This window comes from Oryx dammah, unplaced genomic scaffold (genome assembly GCF_014754425.2).
Source record: "Oryx dammah isolate SB20612 unplaced genomic scaffold, SCBI_Odam_1.1 HiC_scaffold_4, whole genome shotgun sequence".
In the NCBI taxonomy this organism is placed as follows: domain Eukaryota; kingdom Metazoa; phylum Chordata; class Mammalia; order Artiodactyla; family Bovidae; genus Oryx; species Oryx dammah.
This window is the reverse complement of record NW_024070188.1, coordinates 69,059,759-69,077,653: the sequence shown is the minus strand read 5'-3', so window position 1 is coordinate 69,077,653 and position 17,895 is coordinate 69,059,759. Positions and strand designations below refer to the sequence as shown.

At 35.8% G+C, this 17,895-nt stretch overlaps 1 protein-coding gene across 12 annotated transcripts in view; it reads right to left on the bottom strand.

Annotated features, from left to right (window-relative positions):
* UTRN (utrophin) overlaps window positions 1–17,895 on the bottom strand; it is a 547,129-nt gene that overhangs the window by 140,929 nt on the left and 388,305 nt on the right. For all 12 annotated transcript variants that reach the window (XM_040238622.1, XM_040238626.1, XM_040238624.1 and 9 more), the window contains one exon: window positions 6,675–6,831. In XM_040238622.1, the coding sequence (XP_040094556.1) occupies window positions 6,675–6,831 (157 nt within the window). The remainder of the gene's footprint in view (window positions 1–6,674; window positions 6,832–17,895) is intronic.

The following is a 17,895-nucleotide window of genomic DNA, read 5'->3' as shown; positions in this document are numbered from 1 at the left end:
TTCCAAGCAAAGAGTAGCAGGGAGAATAACATATTTAATAGGGAGAATAACCACACACACACACAGACACACAGTCTAAATTTAAAGGTGGCATGTTTCTGTTTTAAACACAATGTTCAAATTTGTTATTTTAATGAGTAAACTTGCAAATATATCTTGGCAATTCAGTTTAAGGCCCAAATGTCCTGATTTTTATATAACGAGGTTTGAATATAGGAATTAAATTGAATTAAGCAAAGGACAGAGTAGCCCTGAAGGAATGGAAAAACTCATAAGATCTTGCACCTGAATCATACACTTTCAATTATTCTTGGTGATTTCCTTCTCTAAAATCAAGCATGTATTATATTGCAGAAAGAGCATTAGAGCTCTGATAACTGCCCCTCTATAACTTAATATATACATTGTTATGAAAATGAAGTGCAAATAGCAAAAACTGAATCTGTAGTTTTATCCAATCTTCAAGTATCTGACTGAAGTAATTTCATAACATTATAAATGAATGCTATATATATTATAGGTGTTTTCTAAGTAACTGCTGATTGAACAATAATCTCACATTTTTGAAAGTGAAGCTACATATAAGGGACTTTATTTCCCAAAAAACTTTTAAAATTATACTAAGTAGAAAAATTAAACTTTGTCAATTTATTCTAGAAGTCATTAGAAATATTATATAATTTATAGTAGTAATTTATTTCAACATTTAAGGGTATTAAACTTGTACCTACATGAGAAAAAAAGATAATATGATTGTATTGTTTACCAAACAGAAACCTAAAAAGTTCAGAGCATGATTTCTGCTTAATGTAACAGGTTGACCCAAGATTATAAAGGGAAGCTAGTTCTGTTGGACAGTAAATAACAGATATTAATATGGTTTTATTTAATTAGCTAAAACAACTCATATAGCCTATGACAGTTTTAAACAAAATAAAAATAATCAAAACTATCAAGACCGATTCTCAGCAGTTATGGGAAATGAGACCAGCCACCATTTACTGAGCATTTACTGTGAACCAGGTGCCAAGCCAAACACTTTACCATCAAGGCACTTTGACTTATGATTATGATTTAACATGTTGGCCTATGATGGGCTGTTAAAACATTGAACAAAGTATTTATTAGAATTATTGCTGAAAATCTATCAGTCTTCTAAGTCACTGGTTAAAACATCCAAGAAAGTATAGATATTTAATTAAGGGTTCAAAATATATTGATGTTTCATAATATCAGTTCCTGGGACATTTAAATAACAGAAGGAAAAGATGCCAATCCATGAGTCACACATTTCCCTGTATAAGACAGATTGCTGAGCCAAGCCTTTGCTATGGGGGCTTTCTGCTTGCTCATTGCCTAGGACTGCTACATTTTTCCAGAAGCATCAATCCTACTAGCTTCTTTGCTTTTCTGCTTTGTTTCTGATCTACAGAATGTTTGTTGTACCTTCGAGCCCAATTTTGCCATGTTTGATTTTTCTGTTTTTTACATTTTATCTGTAATTATTAGGCATTTGAGTGGATGAGGTGCTTTGAAATATGACCTTACAGTATCATTCTAACTGAAGTCTCAGAGCCATCACCTAAATATTTAAATGTATATTTCTTCTGGATACAGTCATAAGCATAGAGCATTTAGGTATAAGAATAAATGAAATATGTTATTGAAGTAGTGGCTGTGTCTTACTGCCCTCTGTATATTTAGCATCAATTTCAAAATATAACTCATTCTGTGAATAGTGGAGGTAGATGGATGGATGGATGGATAGAAGGATGGATGATGAAGTGACTGGCACTGCCATTATCAAAGAACAATTATGAAAAAGTGTCATTAAATCACTGATATACATGTAAAGTACTAGAGTATAAAAATATACTTGCGACTCAGAAAACTTTGAGAATATAGGAGTTTCCATAAATCAACCTCTTTGTATCAGAGGTGACTGAATACATACATCTGAGATAAGCGAGTCTCTTACCATCTGCGACGTTGAAAGTAGACTGGACCCAGGGTAAAAAGATATAAATATGAAATAATGCATATTTTATATTTTATACATTTGTGTTCTTTTACTTACAAAAACTCAAATATTGCCTTTCAAGGTAATTAGATTCATGGTTAAACATATATAATTTGCCTATTACTCTTAAGTTAATTAAAGGCAGTGTATGCACATTAGTGTTATGGGTTTGGCCTTTCCATGATAAGTTCTTTTATTATGAACAAGAAATAAATCACCTTCCAGTTTCTAAGCTCATATCTTATCCCATATAAATTCTCAAAAATATTGTTGTTTCAATGGCTTCACCCATTTTTTTTAGGAGTCTAAGTTTGCTTAAGGCACCAATAGGCGATGGCAATGATGACCCTGTATGCAGGACAGCAAAAGAGACACAGATGTGTATAGCGGACTTTTGGACTCAGAGGGAGAGGGAGAGGGTGTGATGATTTGGGAGAATGGCATTGAAACATGTATAATAACATGTAAGAATCGAAATACCAGTCTATGTCTGATGCAGGATATGACACGCTTGGGGCTGACGCGCGGGGATGACCCAGAGAGATGTTGTGGGGAGGGGGGTGGGAGGGGGGTTCATGTTTGGGAACGCATGTACACCTGTGGTGGATTCATGTCAATCTATGCCAAAACCAATACAGAATTGTAAAGTAAAAATTAAAAATAAATAAATAAATTAAAAAAAAAAAAAAAAAACTTAGAGCACTCAAACATAATGAATCTAAGGAAAAATACAACACAGAGGAACTAATATTAAAAATATACTATAAAATATAGGCTTAAGTCCTAGTTTAAAGAATAACTCCAACATCTGTTGCTTTACTTACTATGTGTACCCTGCTAAGTGGTCATATATAGTGATGATTAGACAGTATGCCCCAAAGCTGGGATTACACGGCTGGTGTGTGTGTGCTGGGGACAGGTGGGGGTGGTAACTGAAACCGGGTCTACCTAAGACCATGTGCTAGGTTCAATAACTTTGTATATAGTCAGGTCCAACATAAGGTGTCTCAGAATAGAGAATAATACACCACTATCCAAGTGAGATGAGCCAAAGAAAGTTTTCAGTGAACTTGAATACATATACAGCTGAGGATATGGGTTAAATCATCAGATGCCTACCTATAATTATTTTCTCCAAATTCTTCAAATAAATCTTTGACATCAGATTTTGACCTTATTGGAAGCAACTTTTGAGTCATCTAACAGTTTTCTGCATCCACCTAAGATACTGAGACACAGGTTTGTTTTTCACTTTGTATATAATAAGGCCACTGGAAATTTTAATGTAAAACTTAAGTGCTAATTAAGTGTAACATCAGCACAGGTGGTTATTTGGGGCATCTGGAGAATGTGTATCTTTGTCTTGTCCATAGTGTAACATATGGTGTCACTTTCTAAATTGATTTTTAAAAGACTTCTGTGCAATGATATTCAAGACTTGCATTTATGTGATCATATCTCCTGGAATAATTAACAAATCAGAGTAAATTTCTTTGTCTTTTACTTTAAAAAAATCCATCTAGTAATCTCTAGACATTCTAATTGAGCACGCAGAGATTATATCAAATTTATTCAACTTCTCTAAACAGTACTGTGTGATTGAAAATAAAGTAATTCAGCTCATATCTTATCCCACCTATAGAATGAGTGTGAGTTTGAAATCAAATACAAGGTCTCCCCTCTTTCTAAAGGAACATTTCGGAGAATAAAATATCCTGCCTAGTATTAATATCAAACCACTCAAGGGTTGAATTTCATTGTTCTAACTAGGTAAGTCAAAAGGCAAGCGTTCTTTTTTAAACTTTATTATGACAATTAAAGACCTAAAATAGCAAGTCGGTAAAAAAAAATTACAGAGTTTGTAATAATAAGAAAAACTAAATGCTAAATTTAATGCTAAGCATATTTGTAAAAAATTAATTTAAAAATTATTTTGTGCTATGTTTAAAGCTACACCATAATGTTATAATTGAAGAGAACTCTACAACCCATTAATGAAAAAAAATTGGTAATAAATGTGCACATGAACTGAAAACATGCATAGATTATAACCAAGGGACCAAAGTAAGGGGTTAGAGAAATGGATGATTAGACAGACAACCAGAGATCTGAGACAGCAATGTGCAGTTCACAGCTGAGCTACAAACCTTGTTGGCAATGATTTCTCACAGCACAGAGAAGACACAGGAACTCCAAGGTGGAGAATGACAAACGTAAGTTCTCCCTGCCTGCCAGGCCTGTGTCTGTTTTTTGTACCAGTCAGTGTCCTTCTGCTGTGTTACAAACTGCCAGGCACACACTAAGCAAATGTTAAGTATTTGCTAGAAGTAAAGGAAGGAGGAAGGAAAACTCAGATATGAAATCATATGCTTCTTATAAATAAGGGGACTGGACTGAATTATTTCTTGGGTTCCTTTCAGTCCTAACAATTGATAATTCTAAGTTGTGTATACACACACACACACACGATTTCCTTGATAAAAAGCATATGAAGGCTGGGGGGAAAGATATCTCCAAATACCCAAGAAAGAAAAATCTTGCCTGAAACATAGAGCTACCACAGGTACATCCAAATGGATTTTGATTTTAAGAAAAGACTGAGGATGGAATACTGGCAAGGCTGAGGTTTTACTACATTTGGACTATTCTATGTCTATAGCCGACAAAGTTCAGTAAGAAAAGTAAACTAATATTACATGTAGGTGTCATATCTTTAAATATTGTCTTGTTTGTACCAACACACAGCTATTCACTCTCCTTGTAATAATTTATAGCAATTAGAAACATTACTCTTGGCAGTTAAAAGAAGGTTACTTTTGACCAAATGTGACAGTATTTGTAGACAGGGCTTTTAAAGAGCTAACCAAATTTAAATAAGGCCATTCATTAGAGTGGGCCTTAATCCAGTATAACAAGGGTCCTTATAAAAAGAGGACATTTTGACCAGTTTTAAGACACAGATACCCACAAAGTGGACACCACGTAAAGACACGGGGAAAAGATAGCCATCTACAACTCAAAGAGGGGCCTCGGAAGAAACCCAACCCGCTTGCATCTTGACTTCAGAATTCTAGACTCTAGAAATATGAGAAAATAAATTTATGATATTTAAAACACCTATTTAGAAACTTTGTTATGGTGAACCTAGCAAACTAATACATCTCCACAAACTTCACTCTAAAATCTATTGCCTAAGTTATTTCTCCTAGCATCTTCGCCTCAGTTCTCAAAGTAACATATGAAGCTTTCATCAAAACATTAATAATATATAACTTGTAGTTTTGGATCATTGATAAATTTAGAAGGTAGACTATGATAAAACATGTTCCACAATCTAGAATCAACATGAACCTATACAAAAGAAAAATCATTTCCTACCTCAAGATTTCAGTTTTAATCAAAATGGAAGTGCAGTCACAAACACATTTTATTCCTTAACAAAACAATTGTATTAAAAGAGCTTTGTATTATTCCATTTCATCACTAATACCTGAATCCTCAAAATGGGTACATGAATAATCAATAGAAGACAAAGCTGAAGAAAGTAAGGAGACATTGAGTTTTTAAATCAGTAATTTTAAATCTTCTATCATTATTATTACATACTGTATCTTCCTTTTTATCTCAATCTTAGAGCTATTTCTATATTATATTCTCTTTTCAAGTACAAAGAGAAAGTTTACCCAAATGGTAACTTGAATAACATGATCACAAGCATTTGAAATAAAATAAATTTCAGGATCTTATCATTTTGCATTGAAGCAGCTTATAACATAGAGGACATCTTCCTTTAGAAGAAGCATATGTTAGTGTTTGTCATTTTTTAAAATGGGAGCAGAGTTCTAACATCACAGCAAAATATAAAGATTTAGAATAAGAACTTGTGTTGCATGTGAAGAGTAAAACAATATAACAAAACAAGGTGATATGCGATATATGAGAAAATGGGTATGAAGAGATATAAAATAAATGAATGGAAAGCTAATGAGGCAAACAACTTATATAATTCAAGGACATAAGAGTCAATGTGTCACTTGATAATATTCAGTATATCTGCTTTTCGAAGTAAAAGTACAAATTTGCATAGAGATAGATATTTGAACAGAATAAAAATGCAACAAAGAGTTTAAGATAAAAAAGAAAGAAAGAAAGAAAACCCCACAAACCTGTAAAACAGTTTTAAACACAAAGGTCTTCATTTGCTTTTGGACATATATCTATACTACTACAAGTCCTTATTTTTCTCCACTTTCATTTAATAAAACAAAATAGTTTGTAATTCTTTATGACTCTGTAACTGCTGAATTTAAGATTAACTTAGAGTAAATATTTCCCCAATATAATATATAAACAATTTAAAATCTATAAGGAATAGATAAATTTCATGATCAGCTAAGAATAATATTATGCTTTAGATACATGCAACATTTGAAAAACTCTTTAGTTAAATATGAAGAGAAAACTTAATCTGAAACAAAAGGGAGCAAGGCATGCAATTTCAATAAGATGTCTAAATACTAGTAATTAGAAACAGAGGAAGGAAAAAAAATCCTGTCATAATTGGTTCCACTAACATATTTATTTTATTTGGAATATTTACTTCACAAAATAAAAATGAACAAAGAAAGGTACCCACTGTATGTGGTCAACTTACTTTACAATGATCATATTGGAGTTGTAAGGCTGGGACATCCCCTCCAATAGGCATTTGCTTCTTAAGCTCTTCATCTTTTATATTCAGCCATTTGATCAGTTCTTCTAAAGACGTCAGCAATCTGTTCCATTTCTCAGCACTGGCCTCCAAATGAGCCCTGTTGAGAGATAACACTGACCACATTTAGACATTTGAAATGCATCTGAAAAATTATATACCCTCCTTTGGCCTAACAATCTTGTATAACAAACTAATGCCCACATCTAAGAAAGAGACTGACACTTTATAAAAAGAATATATATTTCCTGTAAGAAATAGTTCTTTTGAATAAGCTAGACTAGTCAGGATGTGTTTGTAATATTTGTCAAAAGTTAAAACATACACCTCCATGTCACAAAGGCATCTATGAGGCTTTCAAGAAGAATCTCCATGACATAATGCAAAATTAAGCGTTTCAATAGTTATGAATAGTGTATATGCACATTCAAATGTAAATTTTTTCATTTCTTCTATCTATATAGGAAGAGAGGTATACAAGAAATTATATGTATATAAAATGTTTAGGAAGACATATACCAGATGTAGTTACTACTGAGAGCAAACTAACCACTTAATTTTTATATATTTGGATACTAATTGAGTATATGCAATAGACTTATGTGATTATTCTTTCCAAAAAAGCTAATTTTGAGAGGGATTATTAATGTCTTAATTTCTCTCATAGTCAAATAAATTACTGAAAGCAGAATATCACCAATATTTATCTCAGAATATTGAAAAACAATAAGACATTACTTGGACAGAACACTATTTGGCTTTTGGATGACTGATATCTAGTGGCATACGTCCACTGTGAAAAGAAAATAATTGGTCAAAAACCATTGATTGCATTATTTATACTCTGAATCAAAGATAAGTTCTTTGTTTCAGTAAAAACTTCTGTTTTTAACACAAAGTACCTTCAGATTCTTAATTTGTGAACTTATAATTAGGCAACTTTATTTAGGAAATACATTTTTATGTGATGAATATTTAAATAAGAGAAAAGCCTTTGAAAATAGACATGTAAACAAAAGACAAATTTGCTAGTTGCTCCTGTTAGAGCCTTGGAGAAAGCCCAGTTATACAGCCTCAAGCCCACATGGGTTTAAAAGGTGTATAGCGGACTTTTGGACTCAGTGGGAGAGGGAGAGGGTGAGATGATTTGGGAGAATGGCATTGAAACATGTATAATATCATGTAAGAATCGAATTGCCAGTCTATGTCTGATGCAGGATATGGCACGCTTGGGGCTGATACGCGGGGATGACCCAGAGAGATGTTGTGGGGAGGAGGGTGGGAGGGGGGTTCATGTTTGGGAATGCATGTACACCTGTGGTGGATTCATGTCAATCTATGCCAAAACCAATACAGAATTGTAAAGTAAAAATTAAAAATAAATAAATAAATAAAATAGAAAAAAAATAAAAATAAAACAGAAAAAAAAAAAAAAGGATGAATCAGTCAAAAGCAATTCAAAAGACTCAAGGAATCAGTGTTTCCTCATTCTTGCAGCAGACAGACCATGAACGTGGACTTCCAAGCTAAACTGCATGAAATGGAATTACCTTGACTGTCCATGACCTTTCAGAATGAGAGAGGCAAGGCAATGGAGACAGACATAAGCTTTGTTACATAACAGCTTCCAAAGACTAAAGATTTATGATAGATAAAGATGACTCATTTGGGGCAACCCCAGGTACATGAAACCTCTGTTGACCAGGCTTCACATCCTTTCATACACTTTTACCATAACACTGGCTTATGATCCACACTTCCACAAAACTGCTGCTTCACTGAATGGTATGAGACAAATCAACCAAGCACAACTACTGTCTCTCAGACTGATCAGTGATTTCCTTTTTGGGAAAGGAAATCCGAACCTTTGTCTCAAAGCTAATAACAGCTTGCTCTATAAAAACGCAAATATTTCCCCAATGATCACATTAGGTGATCTCAGCAGTGGATATTCAACAATATCATAAGTCTTGTTTAAAAGTTCATAATGTTTTCAGAAGAACAACTATGTATCTCTGATTTCTAGTTCATCTCTAATCCCTAAAACAATGGCCACAGTCTAGCAGCCAATATTCTTGGCTAAAAGAAAAAAAAAAGGTAGTTCTGTATATCTCTAAAACACCAAGAACATGCATTCAGTCAAACACAAAAGACCAACTGTCCTGCAATCTATTTATAGTTCTATTGTCAGCTGGTCAATATAAAACAAACTCTTCAAACAACAAAATTCTATGTCTTATAAAAACAAGATATGAAATAATTTTTAAAAAGATTATAAATACAGAAAGAAGTTTGAGGTATCTTATAATTTAAATTTTTATTGTATTCTCTTGTATTTAAAGTCTTTTCTGTTCATTCTACAGGTACTAAGATTGACCTCACATTACAAACTTGTACTGTAATGAGATCCCAGTTCTGTTTGAAGACCAACTTTTCTGTGTTCATATTGATTAATTTTAGGCCAAATATGTAATTACCTATCCCTGATAAATAATAATTTTACCTGGCACAGAACAGAACTAAATAATTTCAATTATAAAAGTGAAAGTCGCTCAGTCATATCCAACACTTTGCAACCCCATGGACTATACAGTCCATGGAATTCTCTAGACCAGAATACTGGAGTGGGTAGCGTTTCCCTTCTCCAGGAGATCGTCCCAACCCAGGGATCGAACCCAAGTGTCCCAAATTGCAGGTGGATTCTTTACCAGCTGAGCTACAAGGTAAGCCAAAGAATACTGGAGTGGGTAGCTATCCCTTCTCCAGCAAATCTTCCCTAACCCAAGAATCAAACCAGGGTCTCCTGGATTGCAGGCAGATTCTTTAGCAACTGAGCTATCAGGGAAGATATTAACTGAAAATTCTCTCTGCCAATTACAAAGCATTTTGTCAAGTATATTTGACCATTGATGCAATTTCTTTCCAAGTATTTTTAAATCCCCCAAATAAATAGATAAATAAATAACAGCTAGAAATCAGAAGTCCTTAATCAATAAATGCTTGAGTGTCTTGAGTGTCTTTGTGTGCAAAACACTTATGCACACACCCTGACCTCTTATTTTAGATTATTTGATCCTCCATCTTCAATGTCTATAGTTTAACCCTTTAATCAATCACCAAACCAGACATTACAGTCCTCTGAAAGCCAGTTACATATTCATTGTATTGAAGAGCATGCAAAAGTCTTTTCCAGTGCAATTAACTTTTTGACTGCACAGGGATAATGAAATTGATCACTGAAATCTATGGCATACGGGACCTGAATAATTCTTTATAAAGATGAAGGAAATACATTTTTAAGAGAGATACTGAAGTAACTTTGAAATAAATAAAGATAACATTCATGTATGTGCTTCTCAGAATCTTTCCTTTTCCATAATAAAAAACAAGCTGATCTGACAGAATCCTTGCCTGGAAAATCTGTTCTGGTTATTCTCTGATAGATTATAAATATGTGTTTAGTGGATTACTACCATATGTCCAAATAAATGTATGCTTCTGTAGTAGCCTTCAGTGTCCTAGTTTCAATTTAATTCTTTCATCTTTCAAGATGAAAGCCTTTTCTTGGGCACTGGGTTGAATGGTTTACAAAAAGAAACCTTACGTTTGTGTTTGGTGTAGTTGTACTTCTTTAATTTTACTTTAAACATTCTGAAGCTTGTATTTTCCCAAGACTACAGATAGCCAGTCATCAATCATGCTTTCAGAATCATCACTTAAAACATTTCTTTATCCCACACATATCTGTGGGCACTCACATTTTGGATAATAGACTTATTATACCCTCACCTGCTTCAGTTCATTCTTTGGGTACCTAACATGTGCAAAGCAACAGACACTTTCACTGTGCTATTAATTCAGAGTGATGTCTACTACAGAAAATGCTTTACAAAAGTTACTTCTTTTAGACTGAATCGCTTATTTAACAACTTTGTAAACAATTTAAAGTGATCAGTTATTTTTAAAACTATAACATGAAAACATTTTAGAAGGTAAATAATCATGAAAAAGGCACCTCATCATTTAAATATATTAGAAAAGGAACTATGGATAAAACTATATATTAATATATATTCTAAACCCCTTATTCTAAACCAAAAAAACTACTTATTATGTTTCTCAAACAAGTATTTATTCCTTTTCCCAACATACAGATACAAATAAAGGGGAAAAAAATAGAGTAAACAGTATAAGAGGGACATCTATTTAAAAAAATACAGTTTTCCATTTTTTTTTTTTTTTTCAATAGAAGCAAACATCTATGGAGCACTTCGGAGAAGGCAATGGCAACCCACTCCAGTACTCTTGCCTGGGAAATCCCATGGATGAAGGAGCCTGGAAAGCTGCAGTCCATGGGGTCGCGAAGAGTCGGATACGACTGAGCGACTTCACTTTCACTTTTCACTTTCATGCATTGGAGAAGGAAATGGCAACCCACTCCAGTGTTCTTGCCTGGAGAATCCCAGGGACGGGGGAGCCTGGTGGGCTGCCGTCTCTGGGGTTGCACAGAGTCGGACACGACTGAAGCGACTTAGCAGCAGCAGCAGCAGCAGCATGGAGCACTTGCTCTGATATCAGGCACTACCCTGTTATAGAAATATAAAGTTCTAGCGTGAAGTTAGGAAAAAAAGAAGTAAACCAGATATACTCTGAGATGCAACTACAGCAAAGAGAAGAAAGAAATTTGCTCAAGAAGCTGTGGTGAGAATTTGGAATATTCATACTTAATTCTAAGCCCTTTATACTACGTGGCTTTCATCATGGAGAACACTCAAGAGGGCAGATAGAAACTGCCCAGATATATATGCAGACAAAGATGATACATTTGGAAAGTAGTAAGTCTGCCAAAGAATATGAGATTCAAGATATAAAGATATACCATCCCTTATTGTGTAAGGAAGGAATCGTGCTTGTTCGTGCTCACTTGCTCAGTCATGTCCGACTCTTTGCGAACCATGGACTATAGCCCACCAGGCTCCTCTGTCCATGGGATTCTCCAGGCAAGAATACTGGAGTGGGTTGTCATTTCCTACCTCAAGGGACCTTCCGAACCCAGGAATCGAACCCATGTATCTCATGTCTTCTGCACTGGCAGGTGGATTCTTTACCACTGGTCACCAGGGAATGCACAGAATTAAATATCCACTTTGGCATTCTAACTACACAGAAACTTTTATTTCATGGTAAAACCCATATATTATAAGTTGAGTTATAATGAAAAAAAAAAACCCTTCATTAGTGCAAAAATCACCAGTAACATTAAATGTGAGTTATTCCTGCTTCCAGAGAAGAAATTAAGACTGACTACAAGAAAAAATGGAGTTCTCAGAATTCAGACTGTTCTGAAAAGAACACCAAAGCTGTGCTTCCAACATTATAGCCACCAGCAACATGTGACTATTTCAGTTTAAAGCTTCAGGGCGACTTCCTTGGTGATCCAGTGGCTAAGACTCTGAGCTCCCAGCACAGGGGGCCCAGGCTCGATCCTTGATCAGGGAACTAGATCCCATATGCCACAACTAAGAGTTCTCATGCTGCAACTAAAGATCCTGCATGTTGCCACTAAAAAAAGAAAGAAAGAAAAGAAAAAAAATTCCATGTGCCACAATTATGACTCAATGCCGTCAAGGAGTCAAATAAGTATTAAATCTTAAGGTAACTAAAATAAGTGAATAAATGAATTCGGTTCACCAGTTGCACTTGCCACATTTCAACTGCTCAACTTTCCACATACGGCTGATGGCTACTGTAGAGAACATGTTCATCACTGCAGAAAGTTTTACAGAAAAGCACTCAGCCAGAGGGAAAAATAAAGAACGCTGCAGAATCTTCTATGAGATTTGAGAAAAGAAAATTTTAATAGTTTTACAACATGGCTAGCAAAATCAACTTGCTTAAGTTAAAAGCGGTGTCAATGACATTGTAAAAGTGTGGTAACATCAGATGTAACGATGATGTTAAAGGTTAATCTTCTCTAAGGGCTTTTAAAAAGGTGCTCTGAATCTTTAGGGGGCTCATAAAGGGAAGGGAAGATAGACTTTTATCTTTGAACTCTGTTTTCACTAGATTTGACAATTTCACTGGCCTTTGAAACCATATGTTAATAAGGATCCATATTAAACATCATTAAGCTGATAAGTGAGCATTTAATTAACATAATTCTAACTGACACAAATGTAACATAAAAGTTTAAGCCATGGCATTCACATTACTGAATTTATCAGTAATTTCCAATTCACATTTTTCCAGGAGGTAAAATATTGAATACACTGTCAAAGTTCTTAACCACCTATCTTCTAGCTCAAGTTTCAAGTTACTAGCTATCTTTCTATCCATCTAAGTGGCATATATACTTGTAACCATCATTTTTTGATTGCAAAAGAATAGTTGGCAAATTAGATATCACTGTTTCAAAGGTGTAGTCGAAGTTATCTGCAAAGACTTGAAAATAATATTTAAGATATTAACTCAAGGCGTTGAGCCACATATAATTCCATAGTTCTAATGACCACATTGTGGTCAAAGAAGGTAATATCAAGCATTTCTTATAGGCATGTGGAATATTCAAGACATATTGACTGTCATTATGATCTTTGACAGATATTCTCTTTTCTAAAAATGATAATAAATTGCAGCAAATACTTTCTGCCATGACAATATTGACTTCAGCACAATTACAGCACAATTTGAAAAAAGAATGTACAGAAAGGACATCTATCTGATAGCCTTATTTTCAGAAAAGAATGAAGCAAGGCTGCATGTTACGAAGGAGATTTGGAGAGGTTTTGGGAGTTAAAGAGGAATCAAAATCTTCAAAAGTTAGAGATGGTGGTGAATATGATAGAAAATCATTCAGAATCACAATACCAATTCTAAGTAAAAACTGTCAAATTATAGTTGAAGAAATTTTACTGTTTTTCACTTTCCATTGCAACACTAGGGAGTCCAGAATTTAAATCAGGGGATAGGGAAGGTGTAGTCAACAGAGCAGCAGAGGCTGGAAAAGCAGGCAGGAAGTTCAAGGAGAACAGGAATTTCAAAGTCCTGACATTACTGAAATGGCTTATAATGAAATCCAAGCTCAACAGAAGGGGTTGATGAAGTCTGAAAAGAGGACAGTTTTTAGCAACTAAAGATAAGGAGAAAGATGGACAAGTTGGGGAAGAAGAAGGAAAAATAAAAAGAAAGCTAGGAATTCCACAGTTGAAAATATATTGCATGTGGATGTGCGTTTTTAAACAATCTAGTTGAAGTATTGTAGATTCATTATATATACAGAATAAAATGATAAAGTTGGAGGACAGTATATGGTAGGATGGTCCTGGTATATAAGGAGCTAATGGAGGAAGGTCCTCTTCATAAAATCCATAACTGTCATGTGAAAGACAGTTATTTTACTGATGATGTTCTAAACAATCCTGATTTGCTACAACAGAGGGCTCTTCTCCAACTAACACGGTAAAATCAATGGCACTCAGATGCTCACGGCCTGATGGGATGTAATAAAATAAAATGTGTGTTTTGAAAACAATTTGCCCTTCCTCTCTTAAGACTGATCATCCCAGGGATGCCAAGAAAACATGGGGTGTTAACTGAGTCCCAGGCATGGCCAGATCTATGGGGCTTAGAAACAAAATGGGAATAAAAGCCTTTACAGATAAAGTCAAAAGAAACTGAGAAGTCAAAATATAGCAAGTTATCAAGAGAGATATCAACACCAAGGATGACAGTTGAAGAAAGGATGGAGAATAAAAAGGAAGTCAGATGCTCAAATCAATGAGTGAAGTAGAAGAGTGCCCTCCAGATCAGGAGGAAGCAGGAATAAGACAGGAGAGGGTAGAATACTGGCTGTACTGATTTCTAAGGACAAGTTGTTGAGAGGTGCAAAAGCAATGCTTAAGAAACCAATGAGGCTGCCAACCTTCTCTCTTAGCCCTGGGCAGCAGGACTCTTGTTCAGCCAGTGTCTGCTGGTGCCATCTTGAGAGTTTATGACCGGCATTCTAATTGTTTGCTGTCCACAGTAGTAGTTATATATTAGATTCTTCTTGCTGACTGCCAGGTGAGGAAAATGGGAAAACTGAACTCTATTAGAGTGTTTTAAGTAAAGCAGGGAATTAAGGGGACAACACTCAACTTTGGAGAAGAGTGATGGGAGAGTTTACAGAAATATTTAAAACAGAGGAGAATTTGTTCACAACAGAGGCCAGTGCAAGGGTAGATGATACTTTAAAAGAAATGAGAATCAAGAACACAGAAACAGAAATTCACAGTGCACTCAGCATACATTATTTTCAGTAAGGACTGAAGCAGGCAGCTGGTTAGGGGGTGGGGGGGATGTAGATTACTCCACACTTTTGTTAATGAGAACACCTGCCCACCCCAACTCTTTGGGAAAGGATTTTCTCACTAACTTCCGTCTAGTCAAGGCTATAGTTTTTCCAGTAGTCATGTATGGATGTGAGAGTTGGACTGTGAAGAAGGTTGAGCGCCGAAGAATTGATGCTTCTGAACTGTGGTGTTGGAGACGACTCTTGAGAGTCCCTTGAACTGCAAGGAGATGCAACCAGTCCATTCTGAAGGAGATCAACCCTGGGATTTCTTTGGAAGGAATGATGCTAAAGCTGAAGCTCCAGTACTTTGGTCACCTCATGGGAAGAGTTGACTCACTGGAAAAGACTCTGATGCTGGGAGGGATTGGGGGCAGGAGGAGAAGGGGACAACTGAGGATGAGATGGCTGGATGGTATCACTGACTCGATGGACATGAATCAGAGTGAACTCCGGGAGTTGGTGATGGACAGGGAGGCCTGGCGTGCTGCGATTCATGGGGTTGCAAAGAGTCGGACACGACTGAGCGACTGAACTGAACTGAACTGAAGCACACTCCTGGCCACTTCTCCATCCCTGTAGAGGGAGAGTGAGGAATCTAATTTGTAGATTGGGGGAATAACCAGATATACTTAGGTCAGCCCAATCTTCCCTTTTGAGAACAAACCTCCAGAGACTGAGTTCTTTTTTATCCTTCCATGTAGGGTTTCCCACATGGGAGACCATACTGTCCAGTAACTGCTGATGATTCTGCCTGCTTCTGGAGTTCAGTTAACAGTTTCATTTACCTCTCACTCTAAGCTACCTCTTATAGCCTGGCTTCTGTCAGTAATTAACATGACCCTGCTGTTCTCACTTGTTATTACTTTTGTTTACTTTTTCTTGCAGCCAGGATGTTAGTTCTCCGAAATTCCTAATATTAGTGACCGTGAAAAAATATGGGGTAGGGAGAACTTCTATGTCTTTTGAACTAATTAGTTCCAAACATAATGGTAATCAATGAAAATAATAATAATAATAAAAGTAAGTGAAAGTGTTAATCACTCAGTCGTGTCCAACTCTTTGCAACCCCATAGACTGTAGCCTGCCAGGCTCCTCTGATCATGGGATTTTCCAGGCAAGAATACTGGAGAAGGTAGCCTTTCCCTTCTCCAGGGGATCTTCCAGACCCAGGTGTCCTGAATTGCAGGCAGAGTCTTTACTATCTGAGCCACTCACAGAATAGTTAACAATTATTCAGCGCTTACCATGTGTTTTAGGTACTTTATAAAGGCTAATTAAATCAATTATTCATGATGACTCTATAATGAAGTTATTCTTCATATCCCTATTTTGCACATGAGGAAATACATATAGGGTTACTAACCTCCTCCACAGTGTCACAGCTGCCAAAGACAAAACCGGTGTTTATTTTTATTTTTTTTTAATTAATTAATTTATTTTTAATTTTTAATTTTTACTTTACAATTCTGTATTGGTTTTGGCATAGATTGACATGAATCCACCACAGGTGTTTAAATCTAGGTGGTCTAGCTCCAGAGTATTAACGCATCCTGTACTTCTCTCTGAGGTGTGCTTCTTATATGAGGGCCCGTTACTAAGAATAATGAACCATTTTATCTTTTTTTTTTTTTTGAGATATAATTGACATATAATATTAGTGTCAGATGTACAACATAACGATTCAATATTTTTATTGATTACATGCCATAGTCATGATAAAATACTATATTTCCTGTTTTGTACATTATATCCTTGAAACATCTATTTTATACCTTAATTCTCTTTACTATCTTTACTACCTTAATTCTCTTTATCCGCACTTCTCTCTGATAATCACCAGTTTGTTCTCAGTAGTGAGTCTGTTTCTATTTTGTTATATCTATCCGAATTGTTTCATTTCTTAGATTCCACATGTAAGTGAAAACATACAGTATTTGTCAGTATATGTCTTTGTCTTATTTAAATAAGCATAATACCCTTCAGGTTATATATCTATATGGTGGTGGTGGTAGTTTAGTTGCTAAGTCATGTCCGATTCTTGCAACCCCACGGACTATAGCCTGCCAGGCTCCTCTGTCCATGGCATTCTCCAGGCAAGCATACTGGAGTAGGTTGCCATTTCCTTCTCCAGGGGATCTTCCCAACCCAGGGATCAAACCTGGGTTTCCTGCACAGCAGGCAGATTCTTTACTGACTGAGCTATGAGGGACGCTATATATATATATATATGTTATATATGTCAGCTCATATACATGTATATTCCACAATATGTGTGTGTATAGTGACTCAGCGGGAAAGAATCCACCTGCAATGCAGGAGCCACAGGAGACATAGGTTCAGTCCCTGGGTTGGGAAGATCCCCTGGAGGAGGGCATGATAACTCCCTCCAATATTCTCGCCTGGAGAATCCCCATGGACAGAGGAGCTTGGTGGGCTACAGTCCATAGGGTTGCAAAGAGTTGTGCATGACTGAAGTGACTTAGTGCACACGCGCACACACACACACACGCACACACTCACACAGTGGAATATTACTCAGCCCTAAAAAAGAATGAAATTTTACCACTTGTGACAACACAGATGGACCTTCCCAGAAGGCGCTACTGGTCAATCTGCCTGACAATGCAGGAGAAGCAAGAGATGTGAGTTTGATCCTGGGTCAGGAAGATCTCCTAGATTAGGAAATGACACAACACCCCATGCTAGTATTCTTGCCTGGAAAATTCTATAGATAAAGGAGTCTGATGGGCTACAGTCCTTTAGCTACTCTTTATAGAGCTGCAGAGAGTCAGAAACAACTGAGTGACTGAGCACACGCACACACACATACAA